Source organism: Channa argus, chromosome 9 (genome assembly GCF_033026475.1).
Source record: "Channa argus isolate prfri chromosome 9, Channa argus male v1.0, whole genome shotgun sequence".
Lineage (NCBI taxonomy): Eukaryota > Metazoa > Chordata > Actinopteri > Anabantiformes > Channidae > Channa > Channa argus.
This window is the reverse complement of record NC_090205.1, coordinates 28,001,786-28,025,172: the sequence shown is the minus strand read 5'-3', so window position 1 is coordinate 28,025,172 and position 23,387 is coordinate 28,001,786. Positions and strand designations below refer to the sequence as shown.

The window sequence follows — 23,387 nt, the reverse complement described above, 5'->3', positions numbered from 1 at the left end:
ATTTAGGCAGAAACGGTACAAATAAAATTATAGTAGAAGCTCGTGAAATGATTCCCTCAAGAAAGTTAGAATGAGCATGTCGTTAGATCTGTGCTCCCTCTACTGTCTAACGCCTGTTGTGTAGCCAGAGTATTGTTTTCAATACCACATTCTAATTGTTTGAGTGCCACTTTAATATTTAGTGTGAAGCCACATTCAATCAAAAACATGCTAAAATATATGCTCTATGTGTAAGGTAATGTATTTCTATGTGGTTTTTAGTACATTTCCTTTTATGCCTCTGTGTTTTCCTTAAAATATGAAGTTTGTTTTCAAATTTTTATTCGAGAAAAGAAGGGGAAAAAACGACACCTCGCCGTCACACAAGTTACGTTGGATTATCTTAGATGGGATCACATGTTGCAGTCACGTGACCCGTCATCCACAACTGCTTTTTCAACATGGCGACTACTTCGTCTGTTTTCCACCGAGTGAAAACTGGGTCAAAAATAGGGGTCCAGTACGACCAAGAGGGCAACCTTATCCAGGTAAAAGCTTTTAACGAAATGCATTTAACAGTATAACACTATAACAAAGGTTTTACTGTAAAGTCAGCACTTAACGTTAATGTGAGACCCAGGCTTAGCTTTCAGAGAGACTTAAAGCGGGTGAATTTGGTTGAGTTAACGACGTATCAACTGTTTAAAACTCAACGCTTGTGTTCAAAAACAGCTTTATACAATGGAGTAATATATCTATAAGTGTGACAGTTGAACAAAACATACCCACAATCTATTAAATCAGCTAGTTAAAATCTAAAAGTTAAAATCTCTGTAGCTGTTGGGGATTCATTTTCTAGTCCGTGAGCACTTCAACAGGCCAGGTGGTGATTGGTTTTCTACAGACGTTGATTATGAATGCGATAATGTGTGTCTGGTTCGTAGGTGGAAACCAGAGAGGATGAAGAGCAGAGCGTTAAGCTGTCAGAGATCCTGGAGCTTCTGCTGGCAGCTGGATACTTCAGATCGAGGATTAAGGGACTGTCTCCTTTCGATAAGGTACACAATTAAACAGTTTGAGCTTCGCCCATGTTGGTCTCATACCATTTCCTGGAAAATCTCCCTTTTTCAAGCTCAATATGCTAATATCTCTTGCCTGTTCAAAGAGAAGCTTTGCTAATCTGTATACGTGAGTGTCCATTAATCTACATAGCAGTCACATAAACCTCACTCATATCGATTCTTCCCGATCTCCACATCAGGTAGTGGGGGGTATGACCTGGTGCATCACCACTTGTAACATTGAAATCGACGTGGATCTTCTTTTTCAAGAAAACTCAACCATTGGCCAGAAAATGTAAGTGCATTTTCAGCTAACTGGTAATTCTTTTAGGTTCCTATATACTTTATGTCACCTGTGCTTTCCCAGATGTATTACTGTGGTTAAGTCTGTGGTTATTGATCTAAAAAAAATCTCCTCTGTTTAAGAGACAATCAAGTAAATTTTTAAACGGATAGATAAACCGTGTTGATGATAAGAGTCTGCTTTTCCTATTCACTATAGCGCTCCAATTTAGTAATCATTTATCTAAGGTTCTTCATCTGAATCTAAAATGTCACAGATATCAAGTTACAACAATCAGGCAAAGCATTAAATTCACCGGATAGTTTTATGTTGTAGTATACAAGGGCCAGTATTGAAAAAAATGTAATGATTATGATACAGAGAGGTGTCAGTACACATAATGCATCACAGCTTGCTGCATTGCCACAGAACGTATCAGAGTGCCCATGTGAATTGTCCACCACAATATTAAAACCATCGGTGGTCTTTTGGTTGATAGGTGTAATTTGCAAATGCAGACATAATATGAACTGTAAGACCAAAACAGGATTTTTTCCAGAGGTCAGATGGTTCAGGCAGTTTGTACTTTGTGGATGTTACTGAATTTTAATGCAGCTTATATGTCAGGAGTGAAAATCTATTTGATTGATTGGATTTTATTTTATCAGGAGAAACAAATTTCAAATTTATACTATAAAACACAACATATAGGTACCCCAATAATGCATTGGTATAACATTCAGATGGCCTAATTATGCAATGACTGTACAACAGCTTTTTAAGGTAGTCATACATCTCCTTCAAGCCAAAGTTATTGTGACTCAGCAGTAAGTCTTAAGAGAATATTATATTTAATGTTATTTTCTGGATTTTGGCACTTGGGTTTGATAACAGTCTAATGACTGAATATGTTGCAAAGAATAATTAGATTCTAGTAGGGTTTTTATCTTGTTGCAGAGCCCTGACAGAAAAAATAGTTTCTGTTCTACCGAAGATGAAGTGTCCTCATCGCCTGGAACCCCATCAAATCCAAGGCCTGGACTTCATTCACATTTTTCCAGTGATACAAGTAAGAGTATTCATTACAATCTAAGACACTGACTTTTTCTATGTAATACTTTACATATAATACTAATTACAGTGGTTTCTGGTTTGAGCATGTATATAATCAGTGGTGTGTTGTGTCTCCTGCCAGTGGCTGGTAAAGCGAGCCATAGAGACAAGGGAAGAGATGGGTGACTATGTGAGAGCCTACTCTATTTCTCAGTTCCAGAAGACCCACAGCCTTCCAGAGGTAACGCTATCATTCAGTCACAAAATAGATATTAAGTTAAAAAGCAAATATAATATAAAAGCAAAAAATTGTTAGTACCTTTCAAATAAAAATTAACCCCCAGACAAAAACAAGATACCTAATACACTTTTGCCCATAAAGTTTGCAAAGGTTAATTGTTGTTTAATTTTTACCGTAATATGTTTGGAGAAGATTGATCAATAAAGTATTGAGAAGATATACACGTTATCTATCAAGAATAAATCACATTGTCACAATAATAAGTAAACATTATTTTATTCCAACTTTATGGGCAACAGTGTATATTGTTGCAAAACCTTTAGAGGCAATTCCTGCAAACTCTGATTTCTGTAACTTTCTGTCAGATGTCTGCACCTACAGGTAGTTTGGCCAAGCTCCGAAATTTGGCTAGCAAACTGAACAAATCAATTTTTTGTCTTTAAACTGTCCCAACCCTAACTAAGAGAGAAAAATGTATCAACCCTTATTTACCAGGATTTTGCAAGTGTAAGGCAGTGTAATTAGGCACTTATACTCTCTGATGTTAACTTGTGCTTTGAAACCTTGTGGTCAGGATGAAGAGTTTTTTCAAAGAAAAGACAAGGCTGTGAGTGCAGTTCTAGATGTACAGGTGAGTCACTACACCATTACACATTACAGTAATGATGATGAAAGTTTACATAAACTCATTATGGATATGACTGTCATGACAATGTTAGGCTTTTAATGTTTTTTAACTGAGTTTATCGTTTTTGCACAATGATTGTCCAACATGGTAATTTAAAAAACTCTTAAGAGTGTTTTCCACAAAATCTGATTATACTTAATCTGACTGGCATAAATTGTGATAAAGTAGCTACTTGCTTGCAAATAGGCTACTTGGGGTTCTAATTCAGAACGGTTTCATTAATTTATTTGACATGACATGAACATTTAAACTGAGAGATGATACATGAACTTAATGCAAGATTAGCAGTCGGTTTACTAGAGAAGAGGTCTCAGACACTTAATCAGTTCAAATTTATTTATATAGCACCAAATAACAATAAAATCATCCAATAGTATTTTACATAATATAGGCAAAACTATACAGAATTATTGACAAAACCCAACTAATCTCTCTTGAGTAAATACAAAGATGACATTCTGCCTCAGCCAGAAAATTAATTAATTAATTAAAAGCAATAAGTATATGAGTGTAAATGCTCAGTCATAACTACATACAACAGTACTACAACAACAATAGTTGAGAAGTTCTCTAGCTTAACAGATGTAACTATCCTCTATTAATCACGGACACAAAGTGTTCTCTTGTTCACACATCCAGCATGCCGTGAAAACTAAATAAAAGAAATAATATAAAATCACACAAATATACACACTTTTTCTTCAGCGATATAAAACAAGCATAGAAAATAAAATATTCACAACACAAATATAGCTTGAATACGTTTAGATTAAACTTCACTCTGTCCAAGTCTCGGAAAACTCATTTATACAGCAACATAGCTTAAAACATCTCCTGAGAAACACAACAAGACTCTGTATCACACGTGAAGCATATAGTGTTGTATACAATAGCACCCTGACTGATCTTTGACGGGTGAACATTGGTTCTCCTCTGAAAATACTACACAAGTGATTTAATAGCATATCCTCATTTTCTTAATCGTATTTCTGTCCATCGAATGTCCCCTTTTTACATAAAAATTGTTTATGTAATGGTTTTGGTTAAATATATATAAACTTAAACAGTATAACTGATTCTGACAGCCGTTCCTATGGCCTTCCCTGCAAACTTTTTTTGCAGGAAGTGTACAAACCACAGAGAAAGTACAGGAGACAGAAGGATGCAGGAGAGCTGCTGGACGAGGAGTCCAGGGTACACTCCACTCTGCTGGAATATGGCAGGTAAGATTTGTGTATTTTCTATCACCTTTGCTCTAAATCATGCTGTAAAGTCATGTTTCTCCAAAGATGCACGTAAACATCTGCACACACCTACACAGAATAGATTTGCAGAGGAGCTGACATTCACATCTCATACAAGCTCCACTTTTGGAAGGTTCAAAGTGAATAAGGAGCAGCCGGAGAAGCCGTCATCATATGAGATTTATGTCTGTAATCTAGGTTTACTTTAACAATGATCGATTGTAGGGACTTGTTTACACCATCATCAGAATGTCTCTGGTGTCTGTTTCCAAATTTATGCTCTTCCTTCAGTTAACAATGGTGGAATGTGCCACTAGCGGACCCACTTCTTTTTATTGCCAAAATATACAGTACAAGCACATGTGCAATGGAGAAGAATTATTCTGGTTTAACTTATCCATGTAAATGCAGTCCAATTTATAGACAATGACTACATGATACAACGGAAGGCAAAAGAATGGATCGTTATATCAAATTCATATCGCAATTTAACTCAATAATCACAAAGCTACCTTTTTTTTATGCTACTAATTCAAAACGATTTAAGGTGTTAAGTTATATCTTGACTCCATACAAACATCACTTGATATAGACTTATTAGTCACTTAGTAGTGAAGATACTGAATGAATACTGCTACCAAAACTTTCTGGGTTGTTGGTCAGTTGTTCTGCTCTGCGTGTTTTAATTATTTAACAAAAACGTGAAAGGCTTTAGAAACATGTCTCTAAAGAGATATTTCTCATTATGACATTATAGTGAGTGGCTGGTTGTACTGTAGATGCAAAAACTTGGACTAGATGTGATTTAAATATAATTTTTTGAACAAATGCTTCTGGTTGTCTGAAGCTGTTCAAACAGTGTGTTAATTTGACTCTTTCTTAGTTTTCATGTCTCTTGCTTTTTTAATGTTGAATTTGCATTCATTTTTACATGTTAATATTTGTAGTGCAAAAGAAGTGAAATGGCGTCTCTGCTTCTACTTGCCATGGTAGATCATAGTTTGAGTTCCATTGTTGATGCCTTTTTTAAAGTCATTGTTCACATACTTAACTAAGTGTGAACAAACTCTGAGTTGACTGAACTGACGCTAATTGGCTTTTCTGAAACCTAAAACTCTCGAGTTTCCCCTCTCACTGTATTAAATATTCAAGATTTAAAGTGTTTATTGTCATATGCACATAAAGCATGTTTCCCTGCACAATGAAATTCTTACTTTGTGTCCACAATAAATGTTATACAGTAAAGTAAAATAAAAAATAGAAAAAAATTCAAATAAAAAAATAAGAGCAATAAAGGTGAGGTAGTGCAGTTCTGAATAAGGCAATAAAAAGTGAGGTAGTGCAGTTCTGAAATAATGAATGTGCAAAAGCAAAAATGTAAATCAATGTAAACAGTTATGTCCATGGTTGCAAACTCCTATCAGCTGTTTAGGAGTCTGATGGCAGAGGGGAAGAAAGAGTTCTTCAGTCTTGAAATCCTGCATTTCATACTTCCGTACCTCCGTCCTGAGTGTGAACAGTCCGTGCTGGGGGTGGGAGGGGTCTTTGAGGATGGAAGCAGCTCTCCTGTGGACTCTGCGGTGGTAGATGCAGAGAGGGCAGTGGAGTCCTGGTGATCTTTTGCGCAGTGTTCACCAGTCTCTGCAGGCGTTTGCGGTCCATGACCATAGTGCTGCCGTACCACACAGTGATGTCAACCCAGAGTTCTGATTTAATCTCAGAGTTTATGAAATGTGCTTTTTAAAATACCTTATAATAACTGAATAATACAGCTCATGTAAACAAACCATAAAATATAAGTGTTTTAAAATTAATATTCTGGACCAATTAGAATGTAATAACATGATCATTAGATATATCATCTGAATATATATATATATATATATATATATATATATATATATATATAGTGCATCCAGAAAGTATTCACAGCACTTAACTTTTTTTCACATTTTGTTGTTACAGCCTTATTCCAAAACAAATGAAATTCATTGTTTTCCTAAAAATTCTACATACAATACCCCATAATTACAACATGACATAAGTTTGTTTGAAATCTTGCAAATGTAACATTTGTCCAAGGAGGATGGGGGTCCCCCAGCAGTCTAAGCCTATAGCAGCATAACTATAACTAAGTATTAGCTTTATCAAAGAGGAAGGTTTTAAGCCTAGACTTAAAAGTAGAGAGGGTGTCTGCTTCCCAAATCAGAACTGGCAGCTGGTTCCACAGGAGAGGAGCTTGATAGCTAAAGGCTCTGCCTTCCATTCTACCTTTGGAAATTCTGGGAACCACAAGTAGGCCTGCATTCTGAGATCGAAGTGGTCTACTGGGATGATATGGTGCTATGAGGTCTTCTATATATGATGGAGTCTGATCTGTGCCTAGATACAATCCTGTCTCGTTCCTTTCCATTCCATTCCTTGGATTTCATGGCTTGGTTTGTAGAAACAAACTTCTTTCATGTGGTCATTATGGGATATTGTTTGTAAAATTTTAAGGAAAATAATGAATTTGATCCATTGTGGAATAAGTGTTGAAAATGTTAAGCCCTGTGAATACTTTCTGGATGCACTGTAGATGTATTAGGCTGGAGTCTTGTGAGAGATGGTATACGTTCTCTCTGTCCTCCTCTTGATAACCTTTTTAACTGAATCCCTTACATGTTTTTAATCCACACATCTCTTATCTGTCTGACATATTATTTTTTCATCTATCTCCATTACTGTATTAGAATGTCAGCTTTCTTCCTGTAAGTACTGAATGAACGTGTGAAGCCTTGTTGTTCTGCAAGCTTCTCTTCACAATGCTTTGTTTTGTGGTTGAGCGTGTCCGTCACTGATTTTAGGCATGATGGATGCAAACTGTGGTTCTGCTTTGATGCACTTTCATATGGAATTATTTTTTTATTTAATCACACAGTCGTGCCCACAGGGAGCTGTTTATCTTGATTCTGAATTTCTGCCATTTGATTTGCTGCTGTTGTAATGTGGCATGATATATTTGACATTATTGATTTTATGAGGGGTAAAGGAAATGCATGTTATTTTTACATTTCTTACATTTTTGGTTTGTTTCTCTAGGCGATATGGATTCAGTAGGCAGACCAAACAAGACAAGGTAGGTGTTTGAGCTGTCTAGCCTTTCTTCTATTCTGAGAATGCATTTGCAGAGTAAGTTAATAAGCCTTTATGGTGGGATTCACTGCTTCTCCTTACCCCATTCACAGCTACACACTGACACCATTAACAGCACAAGTTAGATTTCAGAGTGGTTCTTTACTGCTGCTTAACTCCCTCATTCTGTCCTCCCTCCTTAACTGTAGGTGGATGGGGAGAAGGCTTCAATGGCTTCTAGTTCTCAGGCGACACCTTCTGGAATGGCAGAGGTGTCAGAAGAGGATGATCTACAGGCAGTAGAAGAGGTTTGAGCTTATAAGTGTGTTACACATAGGGAGGAAAAATACATGTTATAGAATTACATCCAAGTAGCAGAAATAAGATAAAGCACTAAGTAAAAAGCGGTGAATTATAATAAATGTACGTAATTGAATGGATAAAAAAAAGACTGAAAATTAAAAATTCCGTTTTTTTCTAACAGCAAAACATAACAAACATCTGTACACATTATAGAGCAAGGTTTTCATAAATTATGTAAAGCATAATTATTAGAATATTTGGTTGTAATTATTTGTGAATGCAGGCAAAATAAAAATGAAGACGTGTCATTTGTGTTTTAACTTATCTTTAACCCCTCTGTGAAACTGTTTTTTGTTTCCTCTTAGATGCGAATCAAAACCCTGATGACCAACATGGCTGCCATGGCAAATGAAGGGGTGAACAAAAACCTGTGTTCTGTATTGTCTTTTTTATCTGTGTACCATATAGAATTTAATCACAACATTACTACTTATCTATCCTAAAACTTTATGTACTACTTCTTCTGGAGGCTAATTAAATCAATAAATCAATGCTCTCCTTTTTAAGGTTTTTTGCTTGTTCTAGCACAACTAAGAGCTTATCTACTCTCCAATTAAAAAAAATGTTTATAAATTTTTATTCAGTGAGTAAAATCTGTACCCATGTTTATCAAGCAGCATCTTCCTTCTATGAATTATCCATAAGGTCAGTGTAGAAGTAAGAACTCTCCAACCCCAGCATTTGTTTAGTCAGTTGGCCTCAGCAAGTACTTTGTCATAAAGCATAACCAAAAACAGGTCTCTCGTCACAGCATACTTATGCCTACAATATTCTAGTAACTTTTAACAGGTTAAGACACCTCTGAAACTTTTTCAAAATTTTCCAAAGTTAAAAATGTCTTATACTGGCAACAAAAAAAAAAAAAATAAATCAGTCTGAGAATTTTGGGTTAGAAGTTATTTCCTAGTCTGACGAGCTTGGAAATACAGACCCTGGAAATTGCATTTCTTTGTATCAGTGCCTAAATTACATAAATACAACTATACATTGTATGGTGTGTGGCACAAAACGATAGAGCGGTTGACCACCAGTCCTTCAGTTGTTGGTTCAACTCCCTCCTCTGTGTATGTGTGTGTGATTGTGAGTGTGAATGGTTAAATAAGAAGCAGTGTAAAGCGGTTTGAGTGCCAATAGGTAGAAAAGCACTATATAAATGCAAACCGTTTATTATTTGTGGCTGTGACCAACATTTGTCCTTCCGCAGGGGAAGTTGACTGCAAGTGCAGTGGGTCAGATAGTGGGACTGCAGTCTGAGGAGATCAAACAGATTGCCTCCGAGTATGCTGAGAAGGTGAGTTTGTTAAAAGAAGCAGAGAAATTCTGTACTGTGCTGCTCCAAATCATCAGGACTCGGGTAGCGTTGGGCAAGTTGCTTAAAAATTGCATTCTCATTAGATGCTACTAATTCAAACATAATTGCATTACTCAGTAGCAAAAGGGATGTGCTTTAGTTTAGTTTCCAACTGTTTGTTGTAACAGTTTGAAGGGTGAACAATTTAGAGGTGCCATATATATTTAAACTATATATATTGTGTATATATTCATATTGGTTACTGTTTGTGATTATTGTACAGGCATTTTTAACACAACTGCCTGGGGTGGCACAGCCTTGCTAAAAATGATTATTCTGCTGTTACTTTTCTTTTTTGTTGTAATATAATGCATGTCCCATATGTCACTGCAGCAGTCAGAATTGACCTCAGAGGAGCGTTCCGAGAGATTTGGCCCACAACAGCAACACCGCAGGATCGTTACATCACTCAATAAACAGATCCAGCAGAAAACTAAACACCTGGAGGAGGTTAGCATTTTCTCTGGCTCACTGTCACTTCACAAACACCATGTTATGTAATCCACTTTGTTAATAACTTTATTACAACCAGAGTCTCAAAAAATCTATAATTTTTTGTAAATGACCCTATAGGCTTGTACACCTAAGGTGTGCGATACATGTTGTCTAAGATAATATCTTAATTGTTGTTTTAACAATATGCAGGTTGACATTATAACTTATATCATATGAATTATCACTAATATGAACGTGGTTTAACTTTAAAAGGATGGCAGTCTGCAAGCTATTATTTCAATGTGCTAAACAACATGGTCCCACATTCAGAGGAATTCTGATGGATTGATGTATACCAAGTTTCCGTTTTCATGAACTGATGAGAAATTGGCAGCAATCAATCCTGACTTTCATAGAAAAAAAAGATTTGCCTCTAAAGTAAAACCTAAACTTGAGTTTTTTTGCACAAGGACGTTTAAGAATAACACATTCATCATCTCTCACTTAAAGGTTTTTGTAACAAGGAGCACCATGTTTCTGTAAGTTGTCGCAGTGTCAATACCAGCTGAAGGGCAAAGTACATATATAGCAGTTCCCACAGCCTTAATATCATATTAAGGCATATTATACATACAGTGCATTCAAATGTTTCACTTTTTTCAATGTTATGTGGCAGCCTGATAGTACAATCATTTAAATTCTAAAGTCAGAGCCCTAACTTTAAATTTTACAGTTAGGGCTCTGGCAGGGACAGTGCCATAGGGGCGACTATGTGGAAAATCTGTGGAACAGATTTTTATTTAGGAGAAATTAGTACTTTACTCCATTCAGTTTTTCCTCAATCCTGACCAGTCTTCCAGTCCCTGCTGCTGAAAAACACCCCCACAGCAGGATGATGCTACCACCACGCTTCACTGTAGGGGTGGTATTGGGCATGTGATGAGCAGTGCCTGGACTCCAAGTGAACTCCAAGCAGGCCTTTTTAGAGTGAAGAGGTGAAGCGTCCATCTAGACACTCTGATATAAAGCCTAGATAAGTGGAGGGCTGCAATGATGGTTGTCCTTCTGGAACTTTGTCCTATGGTTATACCAGGTCTCTGCAGCTCAGTCAGAGTGACCGTCAAGTTCTTGGTCACCTCTACTACTAAGACCCTTCTCTTGCAATTGCTCAGTTTTGCCAGTTAACCACCTCTTGAAGGAATCCTGATTTGACCAGACTTCTTTTATTTGAGAATTTTTAGGTCAATCTGCTGTTAGGAACCTGAAATGCAGTGGAATCTTTTTTGTAGCCCTCCCTGAATTTGTGCCTTGCAATAATCCTATTTCTGAGCTCTGCAGACAGCACATTTGACCTTATTGCTTTTGCTCTGATACATTATGCATTTTCAGCTGTGAGGCCTTCTATAGAAAGGTTTGTGCCTTTCCAAATCATGTCCACTTAATTTAATTTACCACAGGTGGAATCCAGTCAAGGTGCAGCAACATCACAGCAACAATCAAGACACATGGGAGGCACCTGAGCTAAATGTCATGTGTTGTTGCAAAGGGTCTGAATACTTGGGCCAATGTGATTTTTCAGTTTTTCCTTTTCTAATAAATTTAGAGAACAAAAATGTGGTATTAGGCTGCAACATAACAAAATTATTCTTGTACATATACTGTTATGGGTGGTGGGGGCTGGAGCTCATATTCAATTTAAGTTTTTAAATTCAACTTTATTTATTTAGCACTAAATCACAACAAAGTCATCTCAAGGCACCTTAAAGAATAAAGTCAAGACTATAAAGATGTATAGAGAAAACATAACAATTCCCCCTTGAGCAAGCCATAAGCAACAGTACAGAGAAAAATTCCCTTTAACGGAAGAAACCTCGAGCAGAACCAGGCTGAGGGTGGACGGCCATCTGCCTTGACCGGTTGGGGTGAGTAAAAAGTGGAGAGAGAAAAGAAAAGAGCAACAAGGGACACAACAAAACATTGGGCAGGTTGGTAGAACCAGTAGCTGCACACGGCTCCAAAGCCGGTGATGCCTACACAAAGGGACAGAGAAGGACAAAGACAACTATGGGAGAAAACACACAGCGTTAATGTCATAAAGTGGTGACAATTGTGGGGTGAGAGGAGAGGAGAGATGGTCAAGAGGAGGAAAGGAGCTCAGTGCATTGGGGGGTGGGTCCCTCAGCAGTCTAAGCCTATGGCAGCATAACTATAACTAACTATGTGCTTTATTAAAGAGGAAGGTTTTAAGCTTAGACTTAAAAGTAGAGAGGGTGTCTGCTTCCCAAATCTGAACTGGGAGCTGGATCCACAAGAGAGGAGCTTGATGGCTAAAGGCTCTGCCTCCCATTCTAACACTGGAAATTCTGGGAACCATAAGTAGGCCTGCATTCTGAGATCGAAGTGGTCTACTGGGATGATATGGTGCTAAGAGGTCTTCTATATATGATGGAGCCTGACCATTCAGAGCTTTATATGTAAGAAGCAGGGTTTTAAATTCTATTCTACATTTAATGGGAAGCCAATGGAGAGAAGCTAGTGAAGGTGAAATATGATCTCTCTTGCTAGTTCCAGTCAGCACTCTTGCTGCAGCATTTTGGATTAATTGCAGGCTCTTTAGGGAGTTACTGGGGCATCCTGAAAGTAGGGAATTACAGTAGTCCAACCTAGAGGTAACAAATGCATGGACTAGTTTTTTGGGATCACTTTGAGACAGGATGCTCCTAATTTTGGCAGTGTTCCTTAGGTGGAAGAAGGCTGTTCTAGATATTTGTTTTGTGAGGTAAAGGACAAATCCTGGTCAAAAATAACTCCAAGGTTCCTTGCAGTAATACTGGAGGCCAGACTTATGCCATCTAGAGTAACAATATGGTTGGACATCATATCTCTGAGATTTTTGGGTCCAAATACTATGACTTCAGTTTTGTCTGAGTTTAGATGTAAAAAAAATTGTGGGACATCCAGGCCTTTATGTCTTGTAGGCTTGAAGCTTGATTAACTGATTTACTTTCATCTGGTTCCATAGATAGATATAGCTGGGTATCATCAGCATAGTGGAAGTCCATATATAACCTTTGTGTGCATGGAGGATTGAGGATTGGAATCTATCAGATTGATAAAATTTAAATCAACCTAGGGCAGTTCCTTTAATCCCAATTTCATGTTCCATTCTCTGTAATAAAATGTTGTGATAGTACTACAATGGTATCGAATGCAGCACTAAGATCTAACGGAACAAGTATAGAGACTAGCCCAAGCTTGTAGCTTCATACTGAAAAGGACTTTAGGCTGTTATTGGTGCTAAAGTTTTTTCAACAAAGTATTAAGCAAAGATATCATCAAACTTTAATGTTGTCATTACGGGTATTGTCCGTAAAATTTTGGGGTAAATAATGAATTTAATCCATTTCGAGATAAGTCTGTAACATACTTAAATGTGGAAAAAGTTAAGTGCTGTAAATACTTTCTGGATGCACTGTACCTGGGACTGATCAATTGTCTATCACAGGGTTGACACAGGGGACAGAGAGAACCACGCTCAGATTCACACCTACAGGCAATAAATATTGTAAATGTCCAACTATTATGCAGTGTCACTACTACTATTACTAGTAGTTTATATGTGGTCATTAACTGGCCGAATAGTTTAAAACATGTATTAACCTTAACAGTCAGGAATTCTCTCCCTCTCCCCACTTTGTTTGTCTCTCTGTCTTATGCCGACTCTTCACACCTCCACATCAGCGGACCAGCTACTTTTTTGTCAACCATATTCTTAATAATAGCTCAGCTGTGGCTGTAGCTCAGTTTGTTAAGCCAGTCGTCCACGGACCACAGGGTTAGTGGTTTGATCCCTGGCTATATGTCGGAGTGTCTCTAGGCAAGCCAGTGAACCCCTACCAGCCCATTCCCCTCCCCAGCTGTGCAGTGATGGTCCAAGCCCCGTAGAAATTGGGAAAAGACAAAAAAAAAGCTTCTAAATTGTCAAAGCTTGTAGTGCAGTAGGTTAGTTATGGATGTAATTTAAAGTAGTGCTATTTTATTTTAGTTTGGTTAGTGCTACACTTCCATACAGAATTAATGTGGGCTATCATTACATTCAATTTTAATTTTTATTTTAGCAGGAAAACTGTAAAGTCATTTTCAGTGATAGGGGGAGGTGTTAAAGCTCTTAGTAATGTATTAATATATGTTTTTGACAGCTTCAAGCAAAGCATGCAGAAGTGAAGACGGGCTGTGATGAAGCAAAGAGAAAACTGTTTGAGGTAAGACGGGCGAAATACCTGCTGACAAACGTATCAGTTATATGAATTATTTGTTGGATATTTTGGTACCTTATATTAATAATTGTTCTTGGTTTTGCATTTTAAAATGACCTTGAGAGTTGGTTTTCAGGGCATACTGGCACTTGTCATCACAGTCAATCAGTTTAAGAGTAAGTGATGCATAGACAAAGATTTTCTAAGTGCAGGCATTTGTTTTTTCCAAGGCCACAAAGCAGTCAGAGAAACTGGAGAAAGAGATGAAGTCTTTAGAAGAGTTGGAGGAGCACGCTGACAGCAGGTGAGAGGTGGGGAGTAGTTGCAACATTGCAAATAAACATCCAAGCTCAGTTCTGCATAAAACCTGCAATAAAGTATCAACAGTAGTTGCAACAAGTTGCTATGGCCATGATTGCAGTGGGCACTTGCTGTGTGAGCCATGGGTTGGGTCCTTAAATGGCAAGAAATGGGATGTGCAATGTAGCTAAATTCTGTAGCTTATGTAAATTAGACATGGATAAGGGTTTTGTGAGAGGTCCGTATAGAACCGCCAACAAAACTGTAAACATTGGGTGCACTCCAAAGACAACTTGGACCAGTGTTGTTTTGGTTCCTTTTAAAATCTGCACATAAATGGTACATGCTGCTTGTACCAGCATGAATTCACAGCAAATTGCTGGCCAGTCAGTGAAGAATGGCAAAAGAAAATGATAAACACAATCTTCCTTTTTGTATATTCTGCTTCAGACACATGATATTTTTAAAAGAGGTATTCTGTTGAGCCTCATATTTTATTTCTTACCCATTGTGTAAAATAAGGTTTCAATAAAACAGGCCAACATAATGTTACATTAACATCATAGTATTGCTTCTATAGGACTATTTGATTACAAAAAATTCAATTGAATTTTTAACATGGGCATAGACATGCTTATTATTATTATTATTCAAGTTATCATCTGTTGTTTATCTGATTAAGAACAGGTTCATACAAGCCAACTGATGTGCCAACCTGTAAGCAATAAGGTGGATGGTGCCACTCCTGTTTAAAAGGGATGTTTAGAGTCAAGTATCCAAACAGATAATCACCTGTAGGGTTTCAACTATTTTTGTGAAACCTTCAAAATTCTCTCTATTCTGCTATATAACTTAATATATAGCTTAAAACTTAAATTTCCTAAAGTCCTAAAAGGACAAGGAGTGAATGTAGTTTTAAAAAAAAAAAATATTAAAGACTTGTTCATTAATTTACTAAGGTGTAATGTTTCAATTGCTGCCTCTGGATGAGGAAAGCTTACTCCCATTAAAGATTTGAAATCTAAGTTTCACAAATTCTACAAGAACGTGTCAAGATAACCATTTGTGAACTGAAGTTCAACACAAAGGGGGTCATGCAGCACGACAATGACCCTAAACACAGAAGTCGTTCTACTAAGGCATGGTTAAAGTAAAAGAAATAAAATCTTTTGAAATGGCAAACCCGAAGTCAAAACATCATGCAGAAGGCCAACTAACATCCCCGATTGTAAGCTGCTCTGAAAGAATGAATGGACTAAAATCCCTCCAAGCTGATTAGTTACTAGTTGCCTTTCAATTAAACTTTATTTATTAGCACCAATTCACAACAAAGTCATCTCAACGTACTCTACAGAATAAAGTCAAGACTATAAAGTTGTTGAGAGAGAGAACTTAACATTCCCCCCCTTGTGCAAGCACTAGGCCACAGTGGAGAGGAAAAGCTGCCTAAAAACTATAGAAGAAACCTCCAGATAAACCAGGCTCAGGGTGGGCGGCCTGGGCCTGTTTCAAAGATTTTAAGGTTTTAAGCTAAAAGTCTAGGCTTTAAACCTTAAAATTTTTGAACCAGGCCCAGGCCGCCCACCCTGAGCCTGGTTCATCTGGAGGTTTCTTCCGTAGTGTCTGTTTCCTGAATCTAAAATGGTAGCTGGTTCCACAGAAGAGGAGCTTGAGTTATTGTTGAAAAGGGGACAATAACAATTACTAAAAGCACAGGTTTGCCACAGTCGTGCCACGCACAAATATTTAAGACTGGATTCCATCATAAATAAATGAATACTGTTTTTGTCTCATTAGTTTAATGTTTAATAATTTTCTTTGTTTGTGAAGACATTTATACTTACATCTCTGCAGAAATAGAAAATTCTAGAGCATTCAAAGACTTGAAAGTCTCATTGTATGTTTTTTCCTTAAAAATGTCAGATGAAAAGCATTCAGAGTATTATAATGTCTCTTTAGAGGTGGAACCTACATTACTGGATTCTGTAGTACCCAGTTTAATTGCTTTATTGTCTTACTCCTCAGTTTGTGCCTTTTTCTCCCATCTTATTGTAACATATAACCTCATATTTAAATGATAATTCACATATGACAAATAAGATAAGTAACAGTGAGCCAAGAGATTCTGTCTGATCGTGTTTTGTTGTACTAAACAGTTTGCTGGAGAAGCTGAGGGCTCTGGTGACGATGAATGAGAACTTGAAGAAGCAGGAGCAGGAGTTCCGCACACACTGCAGGGTGAGTACATCAACAACACACACACATTATCATCATTCTAACTTCTTGCAATGATGCTGGGTGTGTGTAAAGCATAAAAACAAAAAACGTTTTTTTAAATCCTGAGTGTCAGTGAATTGGTCTTAATTTTCTCTTGTTCAAAAAAATGTTATATGTGGATGTTGTGTTCAGGAAGAGATGACTCGTCTGCAGCAGAATATTGAGGAGCTGAAGATGGAATCAGGGCGTGATACAGAGGGGGAGAAGGTACATCTACAGCTAAATTATAGTCTACACTTATTCAAGTTTCCATCAGTCAATCGATCAATGCATTTTAAATGATTAAACTGTGTCTCCTAATTTATCTACCAACATTTTTCTCCTCATTCAAAATAATAACAATTTCAATCTGGGAATATTCATGCAACACTGAAAAGCAGCACGTCTCCTACTTCACCATAACAGCAGTGATTAGGCATAAACCTGCATATCAAATGTCTTATATCAAGTGTTGTTTATCACACTCTGCTTAACTTCCAAAATGTGCTGTATTGCAAATAATTCTTCAAATATTGAGGTGAGCTCAGAGGAACCTTTCCTGGTAAACAAAGTAAATTAGAAAAATTAGAAAAACTCTTTTTTATTTTCGGGAGTCGCTACAGCAAATCATGTAACTCCATCGTTTTCAGGGCGTCTGTGGCACAGGAAGGTAGAGCGGTTGTCCACCAATCTCACAGTTGTTGGTTCAATCCCCGGCTCCTCCGGTCACATGTCAAAGTGTCCTTGAGCAAGACACTGAACCCCAACTTAGTTGCTCCCGGTGAGCATTGGCCAGCTGCATAGCAGCTCCCCCATCGGTGTGTGAGTGTGTGTGTTATTGTGAGTGTGAATGGGTGAATAAGAAGCAGTGTAAAGCGCTTTGAGTGCCAATAGGTAGAAAAGTGCTATATAAGTGCAGAACATTTACCATCTAACTCTGTCCTCTGCATCCTCTTCTCTCACACCAACTAACTTCATGTCCTCCCTCACTACATCCATAAATCTCCTCTTTGGTCTTCCTCTAGACCTCCTGCCTGGCAGCTCCAACCTCAGCATCCTTCTACCGATATATTCACAGTTTCTCCTCTGAACATGTCCAAACCACCTCAATCTGGCCTCTCTGACTTTATCTAAAAACATCTAACATGAACTGTCCCTCTGATGTTTATTCCTGATCCTGTCCATCCTCCTCACTCCCAAAGAGAACCTCAACATCTTAAGCTCTGCTACCTCCAGCTCTGCCTCCTGTCTTTTCTTCAGTGCCACTGTCTCTAAGCCGAACAACATTGCTGGTCTCACAATCATCTTGAACAACTTTCCTTTCATCCCCCAGAAAGGTTTTGTCACATAGCTCACCTGACACTTTTCTCCACCTGTTCCAACCTGTTTGCATACGCCTCCTCACCTCTTTTCCACACTGTCCATTGCCCTGAACCATACTTAAAGTCCTCCACTTTCTTCATCTCTGCTCCCTGTAACATAACCGTTCCGATCAAAGCCTCTCATTCACACACATGTATTCTGTCTTGCTGCGGCTAAGCTTCATTCCTCTGTTTTCCAGAGCAGACCTCCACCTCTCTAGATTTTCCTCCACCTGCTCCCTGCTCTCACTACAAATAACAATGTCATCTGCAAACATCATAGTCCAGGGAGATTCTTGTCTAACCTCATCTGTCAGCTTGTCCATCACCACAGCAAACAAGAAGGGGCTCAGAGCTGATCCTTGATGCAGACCCACCTCCACCTTGAACTCCTCTGTCACACCTACAGCACCTCACCACGGTCTTACAGCTCTCATACATGTCCTGCACCACTCTAACATACTTCTCTGCCACTCAAGACGTCCTCATACAATACCACAGCTCCTCTCTTGGCACCCTGTCATACGCTTTCTCTAAATCTACAAAGACACAATGCAACTTCTTATGACCTCTGTATTTCTCCATCAGCATCCTCAAAGCAAATACTGCATCTGTTTTACTCTTTCTAGGCATGAAACCATATGGCTGCTAACAAATGCTCACCTCTGCTCTTAACCTAGCTTCCGCTACTCTCTCCCTAAGCTTTATCCTCTGTAGCTGCCACAGCTCTGCACATCTCCCCTGTTTTTAAAAATTGGCACCAGTACACTTCTCCTTCATTCCTCGGTAATGGTAAATGTTCTGCACTTATATAGCGCTTTTCTACCTATTAGCACTCAAAGCGCTTGACACTGCTTCTTATTTACCCATTCACACTCACAATCACACACACACTCATACACTGATGGGGGAGCTGCTATGCAGCTGGCCAACACTCACCGGGAGCAACTAAGGTGGGATCAGTGTCTTGCTCAAGGACACTTCAACATGTGACCGGAGGAGCCGAGGATTGAACCAACAACTGTGAGATTGATGGACAACCGCTCTACCTTCCTGCTCCACAGTCGCTCGGCAATCCTCTCACTCTCCTAGATCTTGTTAAACAAACTAGTTAGAAATTCTACAGCCATCTCTGCTAGACACTTCCATAGGTATTTCATCAGGACCAACTGTCTCCAGAATTTCTCCCTCTCTTCTAACTCGCATGCTAGCTGTGTCCTAGGCATAACCACTAACCGCACTGAACATTACACCTTCAATTTCTAGCTTCAGACTCATCATCCTATCTGGTACTCATTTTTCACCTACAAAACATTTCTTACAAACTCCTCTTTCAGGATATCTGCTACTCTTCCTTTCTCTTTCCATGCATACCATGGTAAAACAACTTGAATGCTGCTCCTAAGCTTCGATACCTTGCTCCCTTCCACCTGAACTCTTGGACACACAGAATAGAGTCATTTTTAATAAACCTGGTTGTCATGCACTACTTCCCTTGAGGAAGTTCCTGTCATGTAAAACTGTTACAGTTTGTATAACAGCCCTCTTTTTCCTCCTCTTTTTCTTTTGTCAGGAGAGGAACCAGCTGATATACAAACAGTACAACACAGACAGAGAGAAACTACAGAAGATCCGTCTGCTCATGGTAACTAGTACATCTAACATAACACAAGATTAGATGGAAGTTCAGTGCTTAGTGTGTGGCCGTAAGGTCACAGCATCAGATAACACACTACTGATAAGAATGAGCCGCTACAATGGAATAACTGCCAAATATCTTTGTCAGGAGTTGGTAAACAAAAAGCCAGCTACAGTAAAAGAGGAAATACGGTATCAAACCCGTATTCATCAGGTGGAAAGCAATTACTTTGCTGGATGTGGAAATTCCAAACCATTTCATTGACAATATGCCAAAGTAGTGTTTACAATTGTGTTGCTTTAAAATACAAAAAAAATGAACTAATATAGTTTTAAAGGCAGAGTTGCATATTTTTTGTTTAAATTAAAAAATTACAAATATTATGACTTAGTGGGGACCGCAACAAGGTAGAATTGGAAGGTTCAGTGTGTAGCTGTGGAGGCACACTGTTTCTTACAGTTGTGTGGGTTTAGCCATACTTTGAGAAACTTGTTTGATGAAACTTTTGTGAACGTGTTTGTGATATTACTGTTCTTAAACTTGTATTGTAGAACTAGTCCATTATTGGGTAAGATGAGAAACGAATACAATAAAGTTTGTTATACATCTCTGGAGTGAAGTAATTGTTGGACCATCAGATATGAATAAGATCACCTCTACAATTAGGATATAAAAAATGACCGTCACAAAAAATACCTCAGACCTGCAACTCATAGTTGGCAGTAGTTTAAAAATGTTTTCAAACTCTGCTTCTTTCTGTTCAGGCTCGGAGAAACCGTGAGATTGCCATCCTGCAGAGAAAGATCGATGAGATGCCGAGTCGGGCCGAGCTGACGCAGTACCAGAAGAGATTCATTGAACTGTACAGCCAAGGTGGGTTCACTGTATTTGGTCTAACGAGTTTTAGTGCTTAGAGAAAACTCTTTGGTCTGTGGTTATAACTGAATGGTACTAAATGTTATCAGGAACAAAGACAGTTAATCTCTGTTCATTCTTCATGTGTTTCTCAGTTTCTGCAACACATAAAGAGACCAAGCAGTTCTTCACTCTTTATAACACTTTAGATGACAAGAAGGTTTATCTGGAGAAGGAGGTAGGTATCCACAGCAGCCGCTTGTTAGCAACGAAGGAAATAACAATCCAAAGTTAGAACATTCTTTTAAATTTAAAGGTCTGTTATTTGACCACCTATGTAAAGTTAGTGAGTGTTGATACAGTTGGGTCACCAGCAGATCAGTTCTGAATGTTAATGATGAGAAACGTGCTTTCATTTCTGTAGGTGAATCTACTTAATTCCATTCATGACAACTTCCAACAGTAAGTATAAATGTTGTATGTTACAAAAGATTTAATGTTATAGTGTAGTTGAGGCTACAGGTTTGACTCACTGCTGTTCTGTTGTCTAGGGCCATGTCGTCTTCAGCAGCTAAGGAGCAGTTTCTCAGACAGATGGAGCAAATTGTGGAGGGAATCAAACAAAGTCGTATCAAGGTATAAATTTCTCCTAAGCAAATATTTTACTTAGTTTCTGACTAGTTTTATTTGCTATTATTTTGATGGTTATGATAAAACTTTACTCACATACGTTAATTGCTGTATCTGGAAACTTGGTCCAACTGTGGAACTGGAATACACAGATACATGTGATAAAGCACAGTTAATTTGAGACCAACTTTTACATCATTTCTTTAACTGTGTCTTGCCTGTCTGGTTTTCCAGATGGAGAAAAAGAAGCAAGAGAACAAAATGAGGAGAGATCAGTTGAACGATGAATACCTAGAGCTGCTCGACAAGCAGAGGCTCTACTTCAAAACAGTCAAGGACTTTAAAGAGGTAAGAAATACGATGCATCGGCATCTGATTCCTTACTAATGGGTAAATAAACATATTTTAGCTAGTTAATATGTATTTATTAACTTACTGCGGGTACAAGGTATCTTTATCGAGGTAATTGTGTGAAATAGAATATTATGAATTAACATAAATATAACATTATAAGACAGTAACACAAATCACAGTTTTTGAAATGGCAATAAAGCTAAATTAACACCTAAAACCTTTTTAGGAAAACCATTAGTCTTCATTGTCTAATTGGACATTGAATTCTTTGTGTTAAGGGAAAAAAATGATACTGAATTAGTGGTTTAGTAAAAATAACTTTGAATTTAAATGCTACAGAAATAGCTGTAGTGACACTTTCTGTTAGAAAAGGAAAATAAAAAAAAAACTTCTAAGGTGACCTTAGTTGTGCTTTGCTTTGCTTAATTACCAACAGGAGTGTCGGAAGAACGAAATGCTGCTTTCCAAGCTGCGGGCTAAAGGAGCCTCTTAGCCTGACTACTGTTAGGAAACTGTTTTTCTTATGTAAAGGAAATGTTCAATCTAAACGAGTTAAACCTATATGAGTTAAACTATGGCTTACATCTGATGTGCACCAGACTGAAAAAATACCTTTTAATGGATCAAAAAAAATAATACCTCATTGCTGTTGATTGGAGTGTGTGAACCTACAGTAGTTAGCTAAGCAAGTAATTTAGACTCAAAGTAACCTATTTATGAGGAGCTACTGCAAACCAGTCGTGTTTTGTTGTGATTATAGCCTGAATGATCACAAATTATTACTAAACAACTTCTAAACATCAAGCCTGTTCCTCGAAGCAATAAATAATATTCAGGAGCCTGTCACAGTTTGATGGATTTCTTCAATAATGTGTGACAATATTTTACTGTGCGACTGCATAAAGTCACATTCAGTCATGAATAACATTTACACCTTCAAAGTTCTACTAGAAAAAAGCACCAGATGTAAGATGTCCATGTGCTTATGTTGATAATAATGTAGCACTTTTCCAAACCCATTAAAAAAGGTGATACAACTAATTCAAAGTGCCTGTGATAGAGTTTTTAAAAACTGAAAAGTCCTTAAATGTCTTCATAACATGTTGGAGTGTAAAGTCTGTTGCAGATTTAAAAATAACATTTTCCCATGATGCTGTTCTCATGTGATTCTGTAGTATCTTCTCATGTCTTACATGTGTCTCTTTCATATCCAATGTAACCCACGTATAAGCAGTATTTGATGAATAAAATCATATCTAAACAGTTGAAATGCTTGTAGTGTTACTCATGTCAGATAGGATGTGCGCTGTCACACCGTGCAGACTTTGTTCTATCAGAAGTCATCAAGTTGCAAGTTGTCAGAAGTCACATGATGAATCTGTGGAGGAAACATCCTGTGTTTCCAAACCAAAATACTGGAGGTCTCCTGTTTTGTTTTGTTTTTAATTTACACATCTCCCTCCCCTGGTATATTCAACAGTTTAGGCACATGCAGTACAGTAGTACTCCCAACACATGGAATAATACTTTTATGTGTAAAACTGGAGGGGTTCTGATTAAATACCTTTGTATTGTCATGGAAGTGTACATTGAATTCTCTACTTTTTAGAAAGTTTGAAGCAACAAAGGCCTTTAAAAGGTGTCATCCCACTTTTCAAACAAATTAAGTTAAATTGTTTACTACATTGTTGAGCAATAAAATGTTCTCTTGCTCAGTTTTGCTACAACCTATTTAGTCTGTTATGACTAGTAGCTTATGATGTCTTTGATATTGGTGTGTAACTGACATGATTAAATCATTAATGAATAAATGTTCAGCTGTGAATGTTTAACAAAGATTAAGGTTCCTTTGGGACGTTTGGTTCACATCTCAGTAGTAGCATCATTAGTTAAAACAGATTTAGATAAAGTGGCAAATCCAGTT

At 37.7% G+C, this 23,387-nt stretch overlaps 1 protein-coding gene across 2 annotated transcripts; it reads left to right on the top strand.

Annotated features, from left to right (window-relative positions):
- The first annotated feature begins 372 nt into the window (after window positions 1-372).
- ccdc93 (coiled-coil domain containing 93) lies at window positions 373-22,733 on the top strand. 2 transcript variants are annotated; one of them, XM_067515800.1, is made up of 24 exons: window positions 373-527; window positions 924-1,037; window positions 1,241-1,335; window positions 2,281-2,392; window positions 2,519-2,617; window positions 3,192-3,248; window positions 4,428-4,528; window positions 7,282-7,299; window positions 7,631-7,667; window positions 7,873-7,971; window positions 8,332-8,382; window positions 9,231-9,317; window positions 9,711-9,827; window positions 14,012-14,074; window positions 14,299-14,372; window positions 16,525-16,606; window positions 16,778-16,852; window positions 19,559-19,630; window positions 20,389-20,497; window positions 20,635-20,717; window positions 20,904-20,941; window positions 21,031-21,115; window positions 21,344-21,457; window positions 21,900-22,733. In XM_067515800.1, the coding sequence occupies exons 1-24, from the start codon at window positions 441-443 to the stop codon at window positions 21,954-21,956; spliced, it is 1,926 nt and encodes a 641-aa protein (XP_067371901.1). In that variant the 5' UTR covers window positions 373-440; the 3' UTR covers window positions 21,957-22,733. The 2 variants fall into 2 exon arrangements, with proteins under 2 accessions (XP_067371901.1, XP_067371902.1); XM_067515801.1 differs by lacking the exon at window positions 7,282-7,299.
- Window positions 22,734-23,387: the final 654 nt, after the last annotated feature.